The 21426-nt window shown below is 41.6% G+C and overlaps 1 protein-coding gene across 1 annotated transcript in view; it reads right to left on the bottom strand.

Annotated features, from left to right (window-relative positions):
* Positions 1-21426, bottom strand: part of asah2 (N-acylsphingosine amidohydrolase 2) — a 90283-nt gene that overhangs the window by 18778 nt on the left and 50079 nt on the right. The window contains exons 12-19 of the mRNA XM_052027516.1: positions 18011-18092; positions 17731-17846; positions 16302-16396; positions 14740-14779; positions 12142-12240; positions 8873-8968; positions 7296-7448; positions 706-765 (exon numbers count right to left, since the gene is read on the bottom strand). Of these exons, the coding sequence (XP_051883476.1) occupies positions 706-765; positions 7296-7448; positions 8873-8968; positions 12142-12240; positions 14740-14779; positions 16302-16396; positions 17731-17846; positions 18011-18092 (741 nt within the window). The remainder of the gene's footprint in view (positions 1-705; positions 766-7295; positions 7449-8872; positions 8969-12141; positions 12241-14739; positions 14780-16301; positions 16397-17730; positions 17847-18010; positions 18093-21426) is intronic.

The raw sequence follows: 21426 nt of genomic DNA, 5'->3' as shown, positions 1-21426 counted from the left end.
TCCAGGCTGAGTACCGTGGAATGGCGCTGGAGAAATCGCTGGTGAGGTATGCACTGTTAAAGGGTTAGGAGCATTTTAGTTAGTGTCCCTAGTAGCATAGAGCCATGCCTGCACTGAGTCAAGGGGTGGCAGGTATCGTATTGTTTTTCCTTGATTGTATGTACCTAGTTCGTTGTGTACGTGTGTGTGTATTTTATCCCTGGTGTGATTTTCCCACGCTCGCTATAACTGTGCGCGTGTTATTCCCGTTACCATTTTCCCACGCTTGTCTTTTGTAAGTAAAATCATTTACTGCCAGACTGTATTCAGAGTCCTTGCTTTTGAGACCCATTGAATCTGTTTTCTCACTCACAACATTTACATCTAAAGGCAATGGGATTGGAAATGTACCATCTTAAATAGAGGTACATTTCCAATCCTATTGCCTTCAGGGGCAGAAACACTCAGCACGTTACAGTATGCTCTAGGTGCCATAATTCATAGGGCTATGGGGAGAGCTGGAATGTGGGATTAGATTGGATAAATCTGTGGCACACACAGACCTGATCGACCAAATGGCTCTTTAAAGCGAGAACACACTAGTTGAAACCTGCCTTCGGTACAAGGTGCAAAGCAGAAACTATGAGCAAGATCCTCGTCTGACAATAACCGCCAAAACACATGGCTGTTAAAGTCTTAGCATATCCATCTGGTTGAATGACTTACCAAACGAGCAACTGAGTTCCTGGGATTCCCACTAATAAACGTCACTTTTGCGATATCTCCCTACAACAAATGTAAATGTGGAATCACATATGACATGCACAATCGGAGTTAATCATTGCATCAAAAACATGAAGGTTTTATAAAGCACATTGAATATACATTGGAATGTAAAGTAAGCACATTTGAAGCTGAAAATCAATAGCTGTCATAATGGAAAGCAATAAAATTTGGTATTGATGTTGGTTTATTATTGTCATACAGTGAAAAGCTTTACAGCTATCAGCTGGTGTGGCATTCAAATGGATGTTACTTATTTTGTTGGTTTTATGGTCACTGTTTAGCTGATAGCACACCTGTTACAAGTGCCATGGGACCATCTTGAGGTGACCACCTTTCTGATGTCTGAGTCCTAACCTAGGTCCCAATTCTAAAGCCTTGGTGAGCAATAACAGCTCTCTTCCCACTGTGATCAGAGGCCTCTGGCCCAGGCATTCAGCAGGCTAATCACTGGATTGTAAACTCTAGGAGGTGAAATCAAGACAGAAATCAGATCTCACTAGAAGTCAGCTTTTTTTAAAGCTGCAAGTGTGCATTCACTGGGCTTGGGGGCAAGAACAGAAGAGTAAAAAGAATTGTTCATTGTCAGCTAAATGCAGCATTATTTTACAACTTTATCTGAAACCAAGTTAAACTGATTGAATTAAATGAACCTGAAGATTCATTTACAGTATAATGGCAGCACAGTTAAGCTACTGGGTTGGCTTCCAGAGGAGTAGGCTATTGATCTGTAGATGGGAGTTCAAATCCCTGCACTGCCGTATGAGAATTTAAATTCAAGTAATTAAACCAAATAACCAGTATTGTAAGCATCAAACTCCTTGATCACTGTTACTTGTCAGCTTTATAAGTGACTCCATACCTAAACAATGTAGTTGGTTCTTAACTGACCTCTGAAATGATCTAATGAACCATTTTGTTCAAGTCAATTAGGGATAGACAGTAAATGCTTGTGTATAACCAACAGCCACATCCCCTGAACAAATAAATAACTAAACATATTAAAATTTGTACCTGACCTCATCTTGTTAAGTGACTTCTCACTTTGCCTTCAAAAAGATTGAAGGGATGCAGAAAATATGAATATCCAGTACAGATCACATTTACTCCTTATTGCAATTAGTATCATTAGATAATGAAACATTTGCCGTTCTAGGCACGTCCCTAGGATTTACTTGAGCACGCAATGAAATGAGCCCCACTGAAGCTTCATACAAGAACTTAAACCCTGCAACAAACCCATTTGGCTAATCCCTAAAATTATCTAATGTTTGGTACAAGTCATACACTGCTTAGCAAGAGGGGAAATCAGAGCTCTGGTTCCCTAAACCTGGACTGCAGCAGTTCAAGAAGACGGCTCACCTCTGTGGTCTAAAGGGCAATTAGGATGGGCAATAAATGCTAACCTTGGCAGCAACATCCAGATCCCAAAAATTGAATAATTAAAAAATCAATAACTTATGGTGCTCGGACATGATGGTCCTGGTGAGCTCCTGCTCACTCAGCCTGGAATATCTAGCAGTGAAATGTCGACCATTCTATCTGCCAAGGGAGTTCACTTCAGCTATCCTGATGGCAGTCTACATCCCACCACAGACACATGAAGCCTGCATTCAATGAGCTATACTCCATGGTCAACAACCTTGAGACAGGATACCCTGAGGCCCTCTTCATCATTGCAGGGGACTTCAATCAGGCCAGCCTCAAGAGTGTGTTACCAAAATACTATCAGCACATCTCCTGCTCCACCAGGGCACCAACACCCTTGACCACTGCTATACAACCATCAAAGATGCCTTCCGAGCCACCCCTCATCCTCACTTTGGGAAATCAGACCACCAGGCTGTGCTCCTTCTCCCTCCATACAAACAGAAACTGAAACGGGAGGATTCGTACAGAGAGTCGTGCAGTGCTGGTCTGAGGAAGCAGATGAGCTCCTACATGACTGCTTTGAGACAGTGGACTGGTCCATGTTCAAAGACTCAGCTGCCAGCCTTGATGAGTATATCACCACCATCACAGACTTTATCAACAAGTGTGTTGAGGACTGTGTACCAAAGAGGACAATACGGGTGTTCCCAAACAGGAAACCATGGATGAACCGGGAGATCCACTCCCTAATGAAGTTGAGGACTGCTGCACACAAATCTGGTGATCCTGATCTGTACAAGAAATTGAGGTACAACCTTCGGAAAGCTATCAGGGATGCCAAGAGGCAATACCAACTCAAAATAGAGTCCCAGACCAGCCGTCAGTTATGGCAGGGCTTATATGTCATAACAGGCTACAAGACGAAGACAGGCTGCATACCTAACAACAGAGCATCCCTTCCTGATGAACTTAATGCATTCTATGCACGTTTTGAACAGAAGGGAAGTGGATTGTCACCACCCACCCTGACAGCCTCCAATGCAGCTGAACCTCTGATCACAGTGGAGGATGTAAGATCAGTCTTCCGGAGAGTGAACACGAGGAAAGCACCTGGCCCAGATGGTGTCCCTAGCTGTGTGCTCAGATCTTGTATTGATCAGCTGGCAGAAGTATTTGCAGACATATTTAACCTCTCCCTGCTTCAATCTCAGGTTCCCACCTGTTTTAACAAGATCACTATCACCCTGGTACCAAAGAAAAGCAAGGTAACATGCCTCAATGACTACCAACGAGTGGCTCTGAGATCCACCATCATGAAGTGCTTTGAGGGGCTGGTCATGGCATGCATCAACTCCAGCCTCCCAGATAATCTTGACCTGCTGCAATTCAGCTATTGTCAGAACAGGTCTCCAGCGGATGCCATCTCCCTGGCCCTACACTCAGCTCTGGAGCATCTGGACAGTAAAGACACCTACGTTAGACTATTGTTTATTGATTACAGCTCTGCCTTCAATATAATAATCCTAAGCAAGCTTGTCACCAAACTCCGAGACCTATGACTCAACACCTCCCTCTGTAACTGGATCCTTGACTTTCTAACAAACAGACCGCAATCAGTGAGGATAGGCAGCAATACTTCCGGCATGATTATTCTCAGCACTGGTGCCCCACAAGGCTGCGTCCTCAGCCCTCTACTCTATTCCCTATACACTCACGACTGTGTGGCCAGATTCTGCTCTAACTTCATCTACAAGGTTGCAGATGATACCACCGTTGTAGGCCGTATCTCAAATAGCGATGAGTCAGAGTACAGGAAGGAGATAGAAAACTTAGTGGAATGGTGTCATGACAACAACCTTTCCCTCAATGTCAACAAAACAAAAGAGCTGGTCATTGACTTCAGGAGAGGGGGCAGCGTACATGCACTTGTCTACATCAATGGTGCTGAGGTTGAAAGGGTTGACAGCTTCGAGTTCCTGGGAGTGAACATCACCAACAGCCTGTCCTGGTCAAGTCACGTAGATGCCACAGCCAAGAAAGCTCACCAGTGTCTCTACTTCCTCAGGAGGCTAAAGAAATTTGGTCTGTCCCCTTTGACTCTCACCAGCTTTTGCCAATGCACCATAGAAAGCATCCTATCTGGATGTATCACGGCTTGGTACAGCAACTGCTCTGCCCAGGACCGCAAGAAACTGCAGAGTTGTGGACACAGCCCAGCGCATCACGGACACCAGCCTCCCCTCCTTGGACTCTGTCTTTACCTCTCGCTGTCTTGGTGAAGCAGCCAGCATAATCAAAGACCCCTCCCACCCAGGACATTCTCTCTTCTCTCCTCTTCCATTGGGTAGAAGATACAGGAGCCTGAGGGCACGTACCACCAGACTTAAGGACAGCTTCTACCCCACTGTGATAAGACTATTGAACGGTTCCCTTATACAATGAGATGGACTATGACCTTACGATCTACCTTGTTGTGACCTTGCACCTTATTGCACTGCACTTTCTCTGCAGCTGTGACACTTTACTCTGTACTGTTATTGTTTTTACCTGTACTACATCAATGCACTCTGTACTAACTCAATGTAACTGCACTGTGTAATGAATTAACCTGTATGATCAGTTTGCAAGACAAGTTTTTCACTGTACCTCTGTACAAGTGACAATAATAAACCAATACCAATACCAAATGTTCACATTGTAATGAGATGAGACCTGATAACAAGGCTACTGCCTAACTTTGTGTATTTTGACATTTTAATGTTACAACTACAGGACTTCTCAAATTCCATTAAATTCCATATTTCCTTCTAAGATATCCAACCCTTCAATTCTATGCCACCTCTCCAAGCAATCCCATCCCTCCACCTTCTCCCTCACATGCCCATTAACCACCGGCCTCCTCCCCTACAACTTCTCCTACCACCTACGTGCACGATGGGAAATTTACAACAGCTAATTAACCTATCAACCAGCACGTATTTAGGTCTTTGGATCTGGGAGGAAACTGGAATGCCCAGAGGAAACACAAGTGATTACACGGAGAACATACAAACTCCACACAGACAGCAGTGAAGGTCAGGTTCGAACCTAAATTGCTGAAGCTGTGAGGCAGCAGTGCTGCTCGGGACACTACCATGCAGTGACACCAACACCAGTGAATTTGGAATGATGGAAACAGAAAAATAAAAAGCTTATTTAGAAATAAGTTGAGCTTGAAATATTGCTATTAAATTGTGGTTAATTATTCAATTAAACTCACAAGCAAATCTTTTGTTTTAAAAAAAGTGCATTTTGTATGCTTAAAATGTGAGAAAACTTTTATACAAGTTTTCAACAAGTTGTTAAATTGCAATTTCTGTAAACTAGACTAGATGTCACATGAAACAACCATTTTACAGCATATAACGAGCTATTCCAAAGGTAGGATTCATAGCACCGATCTAATCTCTTCCTTTATTCATAACTTTCAGTTGCTTTTATTCATTTATAGCACACGGGTGTCATTGGTACACTCAGTGTTTCCAGTATTCATTACCTATCTCTAATTACTGGGGAAAAAATGTGATCGTGAGTCAATGGAGTCCTTCTGGTGAACGGACTCCTGCATTATTGGAAGATAGGGAAGGTCCAGTATTTAAACTAGTGATGACAAAGGGACAGAGAGGTAATCCCAAATCAGTATAGTTCCTGACTTGGAGAGGAAACTTAAGATAGGTTGCTCCTATGCACTTGCTGCCTTTGTGTCCAGTGCCTTGGTTGATACTAGATGGTCCACCCAGTTTGATCCTTATTTCAGGTGCTTTGTTAAGCTACTTCAGAAGGCAGTAACTTGGCCTGACAGGGCACTTAGGCCAGATTTTCAGAGGGGATATTGCATCCCACCAGCTGTTTCATGCTTACTCAATTCTTTCTGAAAATGCAAATGATTTAATTAACTAAATTTAATGTTGATTTTTCACTCCATGCCCAAGGTTACTAGTACACCAATTTAAACTTTATGTTACCGTTCCCAGTATGGCTGTATTGCTCCGGGAGTCTCAGAAGGAGGCGTGTTAAAGATGTTGTGCTTAGGGATGACTCAGTTCAAATCAAGATGTGATCCGAATTCAAGAAAACACACCAGCTCCCTAATTAGGTGATGGGTAAAATGTACCGCCTAAGGTGTTACTGAGATATATCTAGTGTTGCCTTTCATTGTCATGGTTTAGAATGGCTAAACAACAGTGTCTCTTGTTAAAATTTAATATAAATTAAGAATACGTCAAGTAAGAGCAGGAGTAGGTCATCTGGCCCTTTTAGCCTGTTCCGCTATTCATCAATATTGTGCCTGATATTCCACTTCAACTCCATTTTCCTGCACTATTCCCAAAATTCCTTGATTTCCTTAACATCCAGAAATCCATCTGTCTCTGTTTTGAATGTTTTCAGTGACAGCCCTCCAGGGCAGAGAATTCCGAAGATTCACCACCCTCTGAGTGGAGAAATTTCTCACGTCAGTCAGGAATATCCTACCCATTATTCTAACCCTTGGCTCAAAACTCTTCAGCTTGGGAAACCTTCTCTTTGTATCCACCCTGGAAGAATTTTGTAAGTTTCAATGAGATCACCTCTCATTCTTCTGAACTCTAAAGAACACAAACCCAAGTCCACTCAATCTCTCCTCACATGGCAAATCGGCCATCCCTGGAACCGGTCTCGTGAATCACTTCTGTAATTGGCCGATGAAAGTGACATCAAATTCAATCCAGATTTCCCCTCAATATGGAATAACCCAATTCAACTGAGATAAAGAATAATTGATATATAAGGTGAATGATGGTTTTTATACTGAAACGTTTCACAGTTTGAGCTACTATCTCCATCAAAGACAGTAACGAAAATTAAGCTTAGAGAAAAGGGGATTCAATTGAATAATATGAAGGATATGATTCTGATTCAAAGAGAGAGATGAAAATTATTGCAATGCTCTCAGCAAAATATGATCCATAGTTCAGGATAAAGCAATTTAAAACCAAATTCTCTAGGCAATGTTCTTGAAATTTTTCCCCAAAATAGAGGAATTGTTCTCAGTAATTTCAAGAATGAATCAATTGATAATTGCTCCTGAACTCCACAGGAAAACAAATTATGTATAAAGCCAGAAACATGAATCAACAACTTACCGGTTTGTATGATGGTTGTACATCTATAAGCACATCACCAAATGCTGTATTATTTGGCTTTTTATCAACGGGATTAGGAGGCAGTAATGAGATCAGTATCTTGTCCGAGAAGTTAGGTGGTTCAGGACCTTGGGGCAACTTATCAACAGAATTCTAGGATATTGGAAAATGGATACTGGTTATTATTGACCCACTATTAACAACACATTACACAGACAAAAAAACCAAGTGTGCTTGTAACTGCTGCTCTAACTGCCCCAATCAACCCATTTGTTCTCACCCTATCAGAGATATTCCCAATGCTCAACCAATCCCTCCACCACCTTCTTTGCTATTGAAAACTAGCTTGTTTTCTCTCTATCCCAGTTCTGACAAAGGGTTTCAGACCCAAAACATTAACTGTTTCTCTTTCCACATATGCTGCCTGACCTGCTGAGTGCTTCCCACATTTTCTGCCAAGAGGAAATTTTATTTTCAGAATCACACCTTCACAAGTTGAATAAAATATTGTGATGCTTTCAACAAACTATCATGTCAATATTCTTGCAATGTTTTCCCAAAATAGAGATCGGAACTTCTAAAAAGGATTTATGCAGGATTAACTGATTGTAAAATCAATTCTGATTCCATCAATGCTTTGTGAATGAGTAACTAGCATCAGATAAGTTTAGATTGGACAAAATAGAAAGCTCTTTCATGGCTGAGATGGTCATTCTGGCAGCAAATTGCTTTATTCTACTTGGTCTTAATGTTAATCAGCTGTGAAGTGAAAAATACAAACAATAAAAAAAAAGACATCAGCTTGGAATGAGTGCAAGATGTGAAACAATTAAATGCTCCATATTTGATTATCCATCATAAGTGAAAGATTGGATCAATACACAATTTCCCCTAATTATTACTGGGAAAACAATAGTTTAAAGCAGGAAAATATCTTTTTAAAGAATAATGTCCCAGTTACATCTGTAAAAGTTTGTACTAAATATTACGTGTCCTGAAAGTGTCATGCAAATTCTATTGAGCTTTGTTTTGTGTTTGATCAATTTACTAAACTGAGCACACTCGTGACATAGAATGGATTATACTAAAGGTGTCTTCTGTGAGAATGAACACCTGTATCTTCAATCTGTACCTCAAACACAATGTTAGCTTTTCTAACTGTAATCTCTACCACTGGGTACAATAATGGTCAATAGTTTAAGAATATGGTGTTTCTCCACAAGCCAACAACCAATAGCAGATTATAGCTGACGTATATAGTTAAGTGGACACACAAGAGACTGCAGATGCTAGAACCTGGAGCAAAAAACAAACTGCTGGAGGAAACCAGCGGGTCAGGAAGCATCTGTGGAGGCAATGGGATGGTCAAGATGTTTCAGATTGAGACCCTGCATCAGGACTGGAACTACATCAAAGTTTTCAATGTATCGTAATTTCTGTCTAGAATAGGAACTAAAGCCATTGAAAGAGACTAAAGCATACTTATTTCAATGACTGACAGGCAGTTTTATATCATCACAGGTTAAGCCAAGGGAAATTGGTTTTTAAAATGAAAAGCAATAAGCTTCAGCACTGACCTCAGCTATAGCCTTAGCCAGACCTTTAAACATTTGTATGTAAGCTGAGAGAGTATGAGGACCATATATTGTTGATGCAGCCTCATAGCGTTGAACCTGTTGATGAAACAAGTATCAATAAATTATCTAATTATGTAGTAGTTCTAAAAATAAGCTGCAGTTTTTTCCTGTTACTATTCGTCTCTAAGTTATATTGGATAGGCACAGTGCCCTTCAGATAATGGGTCTCAGGTCACATTTAAACAGATGGTGGACATCTGCTGGGTGACTCCAGGGAATTTCAGAAAGGGATTAGAACCTCCAACAACATATACAAAGGCCAATGGCCATTTCAGGTAGGGACTCTGACTCTTTGCTCATAGACTCAGAGTTCATAGAGTCATACAGCAGGGAAACAGGCCCTTCAGCCCACTGAGTCTGTGCCAACCATCAAGCATTTACTTGGTTGGCACAGACCCTATACTTATCCCATAGTATTCTCCCCACATTACCCTCAAGTACCCTCCCCCCCTCCCCCAAACTGGTTCTACCACTCACCTATAAACAAAGGGGTATTTTATCATGGCCAATTGACCTCCTAACCTATATATCTTTGGAATATAGAAGGAAACCGGAGTACCCAGAGAGACCCAAGTGGTCATAAGGAGAACAGGCAAACTTGAAACAGACAGCACTGTAGGTCAGGATTGAACTGGGTTGCTAGACTTGTAAGGCAGCAGTTCTAATACTCTGTCTTTACCAAACTGTGTGTGATACACTCCTGATGTGAAATAATATTGGACACCAAGTCTCCTAATTTGCACTTAACATCAAACATGCACCAATTGAATTTCTCGGCTGTAATCTCACCAGCAATTCAAATAAATAGCTGCTTCAAAATCTTGCAAAAAATCACCCTTAGGTTGGCACCGACTCTCAGTGAAGACAAGGCCCATAACCCCATCACAGCAGTTCATGCCAGGGATGAGGCTCGAAAAACATAATTGGAGATATGTAATTTGAAGTGTGGATACAAGTTATTGGGTAGAGAGATTTATTTAGGGATGTCAATTAAGCCAGTGGTTCATCTGTTGAACTATGAAGAGAGCCATTGCAATCTGATGATAAAATGGTAATTTATAAAAAGGTACATTCCACTTTTAGTCTGCTGCCACTAATAGTAAAGAGACAGGTCAGATCACATAAAGGCAGTATCTACAAGTCCTCTCAGACTAGGCCTGAAAGTGCGATTCCCAGCCTCTGTGTGCATTTTGTGTAATCTGACAGGTTTTGGTTAGGCCACCAGATGGAGCACTGTGCTAAAGCAATCCTTTCTGTGGCCTACCTTCAAGTTTAGTAACATAAGGGAGAGGATGATAAAGTAGAGAGATGAGATAATTGACAGGCTGCAAAGTGCTCCAGTCAAGGAATTTTAGATCCATTAAGTTTGACTGGCAGCCTTATTTAAAAGGGCAAAATTAAAAATTTAATGGGAAACAAAGGACTGCAGATGCTGGAATCCAGATGAAAAACACTATGATGCTGGAAGAACTCAGCAGGTCGGGCAGCATCCGTGAAGAAAAGCAGGCGGTCAACGTTTCGGGTCAGGACCCTTCTTCAGGACTGAAGATAGGAAAAGGGGAAGCCCAATATATAGGAGGGAAAAGCTGAGCAGTGATAGGTGGACAAAAGAGGGGAGGCAGGGTGGGCACAAGGTGGTGATAGGCAGATGTAGGTAAGAGTAAGAGATAGTGATAGGCAGGTGCGGGGAGGAGGGGAGAGCAGATCCACCAGGGGATGGGTCAAAGGTAAAGAGAGGAGGAGAGTGGGGGGGGGAAGGGGGGAAAGGGGGGAGAGGGGGGAAGGGGGGAGAGGGGGGAGAGAAGAAAAAAAAAGGCAGTAGAAAAAAGAGATAGGCTAGGAAAGGGAAGAAAAGAAGAAGTATGTTGGGGGGCGGGGGGGAGGGGGGATTACTTAAAGTGGGAGAATTCAATGCTCATGCCGTTAGGCTGCAAGGTTCCAAGACGGAAAATGAGGTGCTGTTCCTCCAGTTTGCGCTTGGAATTCTCCTGGCAGTGGAGGAGGCCGAGGACTGACATATCAGTGATAGTGTGGGAGGAGGAGTTGAAGTGACTGGCAACGGGGAGATGCAGATCACGGTTACAGACTCTGTGATAGTGGGGGAGTGGGAGACTAGGTGACTATTTCGCAGAACACCTGCGCTCTGTCTGTAACCGCGATCTGCATCTCCCCGCTACCCACACTACCTCCTAAACCCCAAATGGATTTCCTTTGGGATCCTTTTCAAAGAGAAACCCACTACACTAGAAGTGACAATCACAGAGTGGGGTTAATGCAAAAGCCCACTATATGAACTATCATTCCTCTCTTAGAAGAGGAAAGAAATCTTTAGGAATTAATCATGGATCTAAATCCATATTGAAAATCCAATGCTTAAGAAGACGCACCTTTAAGTAAACTGCTGACATACCGTAAGTGCTTCAGCAGCTGGTGAACAAATTGCAGGGAGTATTTTGAGCCACTATTCCCTAAGAGTATTTTGCAGAATATTACACATTCCTGTAACTTTCCTTCAACAATTCTACAAACATTAATGAATAAAACATAAGCAGCAGCAGTAACTGGTCACTTGGACCTTCCGCTTGCTCTGTCATTCAATAAGACTGACCTGGTTAACCTCAGGTACTGCCCATTTTCCCAGCCATTTCCTGTATCTTATGATTCCCTTAATACATGAAAACCTATTGATCTCAACCTTGGATATTCTCCACATCATCATCCACAACCCTCCGTGGTAGAAAATTCAAGCGATTCACAACCCTCAACCCATTGCTGTCTGTGAGAGCTTGTTGTGCACAAATTGGACACCATGCTTCCTAAATTACAACAATAAGTACACTTCAAGAGTGCTACATTAGCTTTAACATGCCTTGGGATGCCCTGAGGCTGCAAAAGGCATACTGGAGATGAGAGCCTGCTTTACTCCCAATGAGCCAAATGGCACAACATTAAGCTCTGGTGAACGATGAGCTATCAGTGGAGCCTTGGATCCCTCATGTTCTGGGTGCAATGAGGCCTTCACCCCCAAACCGAGAACCTAGTAAGCCTTGACCAATTAATTTAGTTCAGAACCACAGTCAATTTAGGAAAGTTTGAAAGGGAAAAATAATGGGAAAAATTGCAGAATTCCATTGATATCCATTACACTTTGATAAGTATCACTATATCTGATATTAAACTGTCTTGTAAGACATGAAGTTTTTAATTACCTGGTATTCTTCATATGTCGTGATATAATGTGTGTAAACATTACATAGTCCAGCAACAACAACATCCACATCTTTCAAAGTCCCAGTGGATTCAAGTTCCTGGGATGGACAAAGTCAGGCATTTGAAGCAAGCATAACATTAATGCAACCTTTTTTCATAACAAAATGTGGATATGAAAATCTGCTAATAATTTGTGCCATTTCAGGTAATTTCTTTGATAGGTACTATTAAATGTTGGCATATAATATTAAATATGGTTAAGGAGATTTTAAATTTATTTTATAGGCATCTTTGGCAAGGCCAGCACCCATTATCCATAGCTAATGCCCTCAAGAAGGTATTGTTGAACTGCCATCTTGAACTACAGCAGTCCATCTTAGTGAAGGCTTCTCTCTCAAAGCTGTTGGGTTGGGAGTTACACTGAAGGAACAGCAATACAGCAATATGTTTCAAATGGTGATCAAATTCACACTGGGACAAACTAACCCATTGGACTGGCAGTCCATCCACCACCCAAATGTTCACTGTGGGTGCAGTTTGTACAATTTACACAATGCTCTGCAGTTACCTGCCAAGGCTACTTTAACAGCACCTCCATTTCTACAATCTTTCCCAGCAATGAGGACAACGGCAGCAGGTGCACAGGAACATAAATTCACATAAAATCCAGACTTGGAAATATATTGCCATCTCTTCATCACTGGATCTGAAACCTGGATGTCTCTGCCCGATGACTCTGTGGGAGCACCTTCACCTGAAGGACTGCAGTGAATCAAGATAGTGGCTCACCATCACCCTCTCAAGGGCAAGCAGAGGTGGGCCATAAATGCCGGCCTTGCCAGCAATACCCCAAGTCTTGTAAATTAATAAAGTAAGTCCTCCACAGTCGAGCACAAAACCCATTAATTTGACTGAAGGAATAGTGCAGCATTGTATGTGCTGATTTTGGGGAGACATTAAACTGATGTCCCTCATGCTCACTCAAATACAAGTGAAAGATCATGCAGCCCTGTTTCAAAGAAAAAGGAAACTTTATCCAGGGAGCTGGCCAATATTTATATCCAATCAAATATCATGAAGTATAATTATGTGATGATCACATTGCTCCTTATAGGACCTTCCTCTACACAAATTAGCTGTTGTCTCTCCTACGTTAAAATAGTGATTATAACTTAAAAGTACTTTAGGACATTCAAGGTTGTGAAAGAAATTACATAAACCTCTTCCTTTTTCACAGTAATTGATATTTAGCTATGAGAACAGTTTGAAGGCTTTATGGTTTATTCAGCACTCAAGATTTTAATAGGATAGCAATAAAGTAAATTTATGGTGCATAGAAGAGTTATCTGAGCTGCAGTGAGCTGTGTTTCACAGTGTTTGCACTGGAGGTTTTACAGAGCTAGCACCAGATTTCAGGGCACCAAGCTGGGATGGGAAGTTATGGGAGATTCAATAGGAGATCCCACAAAACTCTTTGCATTAGCCAGAGCAGCACTGGTCAAGGGCCTGGATAGAGGATTCTAGTCTGTCTACAGTTTTTGGATTAGGTTGAGGCTTGCTGAAAACCAAACAACGGGGAGAAAATGTAGAAACTCTAAGTAAAATAGTCTTTTGTACACAAGAACAGCATGTTATTCATAAATATTAGATGTGCACCCTCCCAATTTGATTAGAATTGATGTGTTTCATAAAAGGTACAAAGCACAAGGAGAAAGTATGAAAATATTGCTTTCTTCCAGCTAGACTGCAAATCATCAGTCACGTTGATTTCCTTCCCATTTAAGCCTTGATGGTGGTGGACTATTTAACTGTGGCAGTTCAAGGCTGTGCTTATGTAACCCATTACCCATCACTGGAGAAGGGTTGGAAGACCACTTGTGTTAACCGTCACTCTGTTCTTGGACAGTGTGGTCCATCGGTGCTTTTGGGACAGAGGGCCATTTTAAGGTCTGAGCAGAAGCGAGTCAACCTCATTGTCAGAATTCCAATTACTTGGACACTTAGTGGACAGAGACCACTAGGATTGTCCTTGGAACATAGATAACATGGTCTTTGAATTCTGAAGCAAGTCTCAGCTGGAAGATTGAGACCTACTGTGACATTACTTAAATGCTCAGACGTACTTGCCCATTGTGTTAGAACCCAAGATGTCCATCTTCCTCAAGTGGATGCCATTTTTACTGAAAAAAATTAAGGATCATGCCACTCCTTAAATTTCTGTTTGGCTACCCCTACCCCAATCCCACCTACTCCCACACCACCCCATGTAACAATCTCAGACACCATTATTCTGTGATCACTGCAATGGTGAGGAATCACAGAGGAAGAACCTATTCCATCAAGGCACACATCAGGGGGAGGAAGTGGTGTTCAGTGGGCTAGCGCAAGTATCACTCCCAGTATAGTTTGATTGTCACATAGGGCCTGAACAGCAGCTCTGGCTGAGATCAGTTAATCCAGGACTGGCCATGAATCAAGCTAAATGCCACCTTCAGTAAACATAATCCACCAGGCCAACAGGGAGCTCAGTTAAGTATTAATCTCCTTACAACACATTTGAAGTATTTGGCATAATTTGACATAAATTAGCAACTTACACGCTTCACATTTTCTCTCAGCCTTCTTCCTGACATAGTCCTAGGTGGGGAAAGGTCATAAGGAAAATTTGGAGATTTTAATAGCATGTTTTTGCAAGGATAATTAAATTTCTCCCCAACAATCAGCAATCGATTAATCCAGTTTATCTCTTTCACTTCGCAACCAACAGTATATCTGACAGCTCTAAAATCAGCAAATGCTGAGTTGATAATTGATAATGCTACTGGGTGAGCATTATCAATGGACAACATGTACACAAACACATCCAGCAGCCAGTATAAACCCTGTGAAGGATTATACCTTTTCTAAAATAACTAGGAATGGGTTGTCCCAGTGTTATCAATTAGAATTTAAATAAAATTAAAAATTCTGGAAGCATTCAGCAGGTCAGGCAGCAACAGTGAAAAGAGAAACAGAGTTAACATTTCAAGATGAAGACCCTTTATCAGAAATGAAAAAATGAGAAAACAAGTTACTTTAAATTACAAACAAGGTAGGGGTGTGATGGATAGAACAAAGGAAGAATAAAATAGGGCAGAGTAGGATTAGTGTAGAAATGGGCGTTTGATGAGGACTTGGTGGGCCGAAGGGTCTGTTTCCATGCTGTATTGCTCTATGACAAAGTGATATCTCTGATAGGGTGAGGCCAGGTTGCCATGCTGATAAGATACTGAGGAAGCAGCTGACAGGTTAATGAGGGACAGGGAGACAACACTAATATAGGGACATGTGAAAGCCGCAAAGTGCAGAGCTGCAAGAAATGCCCAGCAGCCGAGGCTAACGGAGAAAGAAAGACTGTAAATATTTCAGATGGATTTCCTAGAACAGAACTGGCCAGTTCGGATACACACAGAGAAAATGAGCTAGCCAAAGTTGGAAAATTCAATATTGAATCTGGAAACCTGCAATATGCTTGGATGGAAGACGGGGTGCTGTTCCTCGAGCTTTTGTTAGGCCCCATTATTACAAGGCCAGAGACCCAGGCAGATAGGTCAGAGTGGGAGTGAAATTGATCATTCCTGCTGTAAGGTTACCTCTCCTCACAGATGCTGCTTGATCTGCTGGGTATTTCCAGCATTCTCCTTTTGGTTTCAGGTCTCAGCAACAGCTCTGAAGCACACTTCACAGCTTTAACATGTCCCTTTGTTTTTTCTCCCTCAGCCCTTATTAATCCATTAACCAGAACTCTGTAAACGTTGGCATCACTTGGGCAAACCTAGCCTCACCCTAACAGAGATATTCCCTTTGTCCAGTCGATCCCTCTCCCACCCTCTCTACAATTTAAAACTAATATAGTTTCTCCCTTTCCCAGTTCTGATGACAGGTCATTGATCCAAAACATTGACACAGTTTCTCTTTCCACAGATACTGCTTGACCTGCTGAGTGTTTCCAACATTTTCTATTTAAACATAACATTGCTTTTGAATTAGGTTACAGGAATGAGGGCAAGGTTTTAGAATTTTATTTTTGACTATAGTGACTACAGAAAAAATCCCATTGGAGGTGAAGCAATAACAATGGCAGTCTGAAGTAGTCTACAGAATTCTGAGGAAGACTCACGTGAACTCTCCAGGAACAGCTACAATCGCCAACGTGCCAATGGTGAGAATTTGCACATCCACAATATCCGGATGCCAAGGAAGTGGTTTTGTCATCTGGAAGGTGAAGACATGTCACTCAATAGTTGCTGATGTTAAAAGTTATGCTGACATGGTAGCTTTGCAGCTTGTCAGGCAAGCGTATCAAGCAAAGAGGAGAACTATCAGCAAATGGAAATATTCATGTGAACAAGTATAATAAACAGATATTCTGGCTTCACCATGCATAAAGGATGTCCCAAAGGTCTTGATGAATGAGCGAGGAGAAGCACATTGCACCAGCTTTCAATCTAATTACAGAGCATTAATCACAAGCTTCACCGTGTCACATCCATCTGTTTCAGTCAAGGTACCTAAACTAAGTCATTGTACATATCCACACAGCCTTCCGCAGGAGAGAAGATGTGATTGGGATATCCTTTGGGATTACTGTTTGATAATGCTTGAATGAACCAAACATTTCAAATTAGATGATTAAATCTTCTTGTGAATGGAGATCTTTAGTGAAGACAAGTATCCCATGAGAGTTCTGCACAGCAGATATCTGCAGCTGGAAGTCTGTCAACATAGCATCCCTAAAATTAAACAAAAACCTGAAGAATCTCCATTTGCATAGCATTGAGGATTCCATGAGCTTCATAGCATAGGCAATCCATAAGGTGTGCACAGTAAAAGACTTTACCATTATGAGTACTCTCGGCAGCTTTCCAGAAGCTTCAAGAAAAGCAAAAATAAGGAAATGGTGAATTCCACAAATGCACCAGGACGGATTTCCATTCCCTTGCTCTTCAAACATCAGGGCCCTAGACAAGTGGTAAAAGTAAGGAACTCCATTGGAAATCAGTTTCACAACTGTTCCTGGACATGGGTCTACGTTACATATTTTGTCAGGTGTGCAGTGGCATTAACATTAGCTGGCATAGACTTGAAGGGCCGAATGATCTCCTTCTATGTCATTAGGAAATATGGAAAAAGAAAATGGAAACTTCACTGGCATATTCTAAGTGTGGGCAGAGAAAGGGTTGTATGCCATCATCCAACTCTTGGGTGTGTTTGGTGCCAAGATCTTTGCATACCCATGGACCTGGTGGGAGTAAAGCTGCTGGCAGATGAAACAAAAAAAATTGGCACATTTTCCAGAAAAGCTGACTAGCCTTTGGTAAATGTCCTTACTGTAATTTTTTTTTGTAAGTAGATTTTGATTGGCAGATTTCACTAACTGAATGTGAGTCAAGCATTTCAGTTAACAGTTAGTGATAAATGTGGTTTGACAAATATCTGAGCAATGTCAAATGTTAGTGGTTGAACTCCCTGCAGCCTACCGCCAGAGGAAAATCTCAAAATACATAAGGTTTCGGTTATACTGAGGTAACTGCAAAGACTAAACTTACTTCGCCTGTGTTGAAAAGTATTGGTTTGGGATGGTGGCAATCCTGGGTTTCATTGGAGGGTTTTCCCAGCAACATGTCCCGGATGGAATCCCAAAATGGATCTCCTTCAACAGTTCCTGCAGGCATATTATCACAATGCAAGTCAAACCCCATGGACTGGTGCTGAAGACAGCATTTTATTTTATATTTTAAACACATTTCTTCAATTTTCTTTTTTTTTGTTTTCATAGGGGCTATTTTCAGCTGATTTGAAATCTCTTGCCTTCTGTATCAGACTTACCCTGTGTAAAATTAAAGGCTCCCACTCCATCAGTTGTACCAGCTGCAAAGCTATATCCAAGGGCAGGTTTACAAGTGTGGCCCTGTAAAATTGAAAGCCCATGAATAATATTTATGCCTCAACAATCACAGGCTTACCACCTCCAAAAGTATTTCAGTGTTTGTAAGCATTAGGTAGGGTGTGGGATATGACACTCTGAGCAAACTCTTATTGTAGTTCATTAAAATTGAGAGTAACTATACTTATTGGCTTTACCCATGGGAACAGGAAGTCAGAGGGATGTCCGATTTGGAAGGGTAACAAAAAAGCTTATCTGCATTTGATAATAACAAAAAATGGTATTGAGATTTTCTCTAAATAATTTCAAGGTCACAAACTGGCTGCCCTACTTGCATTAATTGACCAAGTATTGTACTTGTCTGATTTAAACTTAAATGACTCCAGGTAAACCATCCACAAGCACATCGTCTCCCTATTAAATCATACTGTTGCTGTGTCCTAACTAAATCCATCCCTTTTTCTTTCATGCTCACATCGTGTCAGTCCACTAACCTGCACCAAATCCTCTAAATCCATGGAAATAAACTGAATAAAAAATTCGTACAATTTTCAGCCAATGGGCATGAAGCCACTGCAGCCTTGGGTGACAATGTGAAGTTTGTGAAATTGGGAGAGTTCTTTACTTTTGGAAAACAGCCACTGTATCTGCCTTCCTTAAATAGGACTGAGGGAAACCAGCCATGGCTTGCCCAAAACTGAGTAGCAGGGAACATCTGAGATGATTATTGGAAATTTAGTGAGTAAATACTGGAAAAGACATCTGGAATATTTGAATGGATGTCTGTTGAAATTTATAACAGCAATGCCAGGAAAAAGCAGAATAATTTTCAGTTTTTGGCAGGGAATTAGAATTAAAGGAACAGATGTCTATTGATAACTCTGTCACCAAATGAGTTGGATGCAGGGAGGGACAAGGCAGGCATATGCCTGGGCTCACAGCAGACACTCAATGGCATGTCTAACAATGTTGATGTACTCCAAATACAGTCTGCTTAAAAAGCAGAGGAAATAAACTTTTAGAAAGAAACTTTTAGAAAGAAACTGCAGCAACTTCTTTTAATCTAAGCAGGGTATTTCTGCCAGAAGTTTGAGGAGTGGAGGATAGTTCCATACAAAATATGTCCTTCAGTTTAATCTTAGTCATTTACAATAATGTGGTCAACAAGGTTGACTGATAGTGGATTTAGCCAATCATATCCAATCTTGGAACTGCATTATCACTATAGGCAATATTCCAGAAATGAAGGCCAAACTGCCAATGTAATCAGAATGGGTGGAGAGCAAGATTGATTGGAGAGTTACTCTGCTATCTCTGGGACATCTGGCCCCGCTGCCCATACAGGCAACGACAAGGTCATTGCTATATTAGGATAGAAACAACAGGCGAATGTCATAAGCTACATTTGCTATCATTTCCACCAAAGTAACACAGGGCACCAGGAACAGCAAGGAAGGAGAGCAGGAGGATCTTTAAAGCTTAGTACCTTGTAATAACCATAGAACAATACAGCACAATACAGGCCCTTCGGCCCACCATGTTGTTCCAGCCTTCAAACCACACCTAAGATTATCTAACCCCTTCCTCCCACATATCCCCCATTTTAAATTCCTCCATACGCTTATCTAACAATCACTTGAACTTGACCAATGTATCAGCCTCCGCCACCACCCCAGGCAGCACATTCCATGCACCAACCACTCTCTGGGTGAAAAACCTCCCTCTGACGTCTCCCTTGAACTTCCCATCCATTACCTTAAAGCCATGCCCTCGTGTAATGTGCATTGGTGCCCTGGGGAAGAGGTGCTGGCTGACCACTCTATCTATTCCTCTTAATATTTTGTATACCTCTATCATGTCTCCCCTCATCCTCCTCCTCTCCAATGAGTAAAGCCCTAGCTCCTTTAGTCTCTCCTCATAATCCATACTCTAATCCAGGCAGCATCCTGGTAAATCTCCTCTGCACCCTCTCCAACACCTCCACATCCTTCCTATAATAAAACAAGGGGGAGGGTGGGGATAGGTGATCAGAATATGATGAAATGAGTTTACTGCAAACACAAACACAAGCCAAGTGGGCTGAATTATCTGCATTAGCACGCAGCATAGAAAGGGCCCTTCAGCCCACCAAATGCACACTGACCATCAAGCACCCAATTACATTAGTCCTACATTAACCTCATATTATCCTCCCTAGATTCCCATCAATTCCTTCCCTTCCTCAGATTCTATCACTCAGCTACATACAGTACATATAGTCATACAGCACAGAAATGGGGCCTTCAGCTCACCATGACCATGCCGATTTTTTTGCCCACCTACACTCGTCCCATTTGCCCACATTAGGACTGTATCCTTCCGTGCTTCGCCCATTTAAGTGATATTGGTTTTGGTTTATTTCTGTCACCTGTACCAAGGTACAGTGAAAAACTTGTCTTGCATACCATTTGTACAGATCAATTCATTACACAGTGCATTGAGGTAAGTACAGGGTAAAAACAATAACAGAATACAGAGTAAAGTGTCACATCAACAGGGAAGTGCATTGCAAGTAAACAATAATGTGCAAGGTCATAACAAGGTAGATTGTCAGGTCAAGAGTCCATCTCATCATATAAGGGAACCGTTCAATAGTCTAATCACAGTGGGATAGAAGCTGTCCTTGAGCCTGGTGGTATGTGCCCTCAGGCTGCATGTCTAAATGCATCTTAAACATAGTAATTGTATCTTATTCCATCACCCCCTCTAGGCAGCACATTCCAGATATCAACTTTCTGTGTAAAAGAAAACTTACCCTAAGATCCCCTTTAAATCTCCTGCCTCTCACTCAAAAATTATCCTTTTTTTTGATACCTCTACCATGGGAAAAAGATTCTGCCTTTCTGCCATATCTATACTTTTCATAAATGCATGCGCCTCTCTCAGGTCAGCCCTCAGCTTCCTTTGCTCCTGGAAAACAAACTCAGCCTATCCAATCTCTCCCCATGAAATCCTCCAATCCAAGCAATATCCTGGTGAATCTCAACTGCACTCTCCAGCACAATCATATCCTTCCTGCAGTGACCAGAACTACACACAGAACTCCAGCTGAGGCCTAATCAGAACTTTGTAAAGTTGCAACACCATGTTGACTCAATTGTCCTTTAATTCCCATTTACAGTAAGCTCTCAGATATCCAACATCCATGCGAGGTAGAGTCTGCCAGTTGCCTGAATATGTTAGTTACATGGGAATTGCTCCAAAAAATTACTGTACAGCACACACTAGTAGTCAATGCATAAACCTTTAAATAAATTGCCAAATTATATCTCATCCCTTTACCCTTTTAAATAACAATGTTTTACACTGCAATTCTATA

This window comes from Pristis pectinata, chromosome 12, assembly GCF_009764475.1.
Source record: "Pristis pectinata isolate sPriPec2 chromosome 12, sPriPec2.1.pri, whole genome shotgun sequence".
Classification (NCBI taxonomy): domain Eukaryota; kingdom Metazoa; phylum Chordata; class Chondrichthyes; order Rhinopristiformes; family Pristidae; genus Pristis; species Pristis pectinata.
This window is presented reverse-complemented; position numbering and strand designations above follow the sequence as displayed.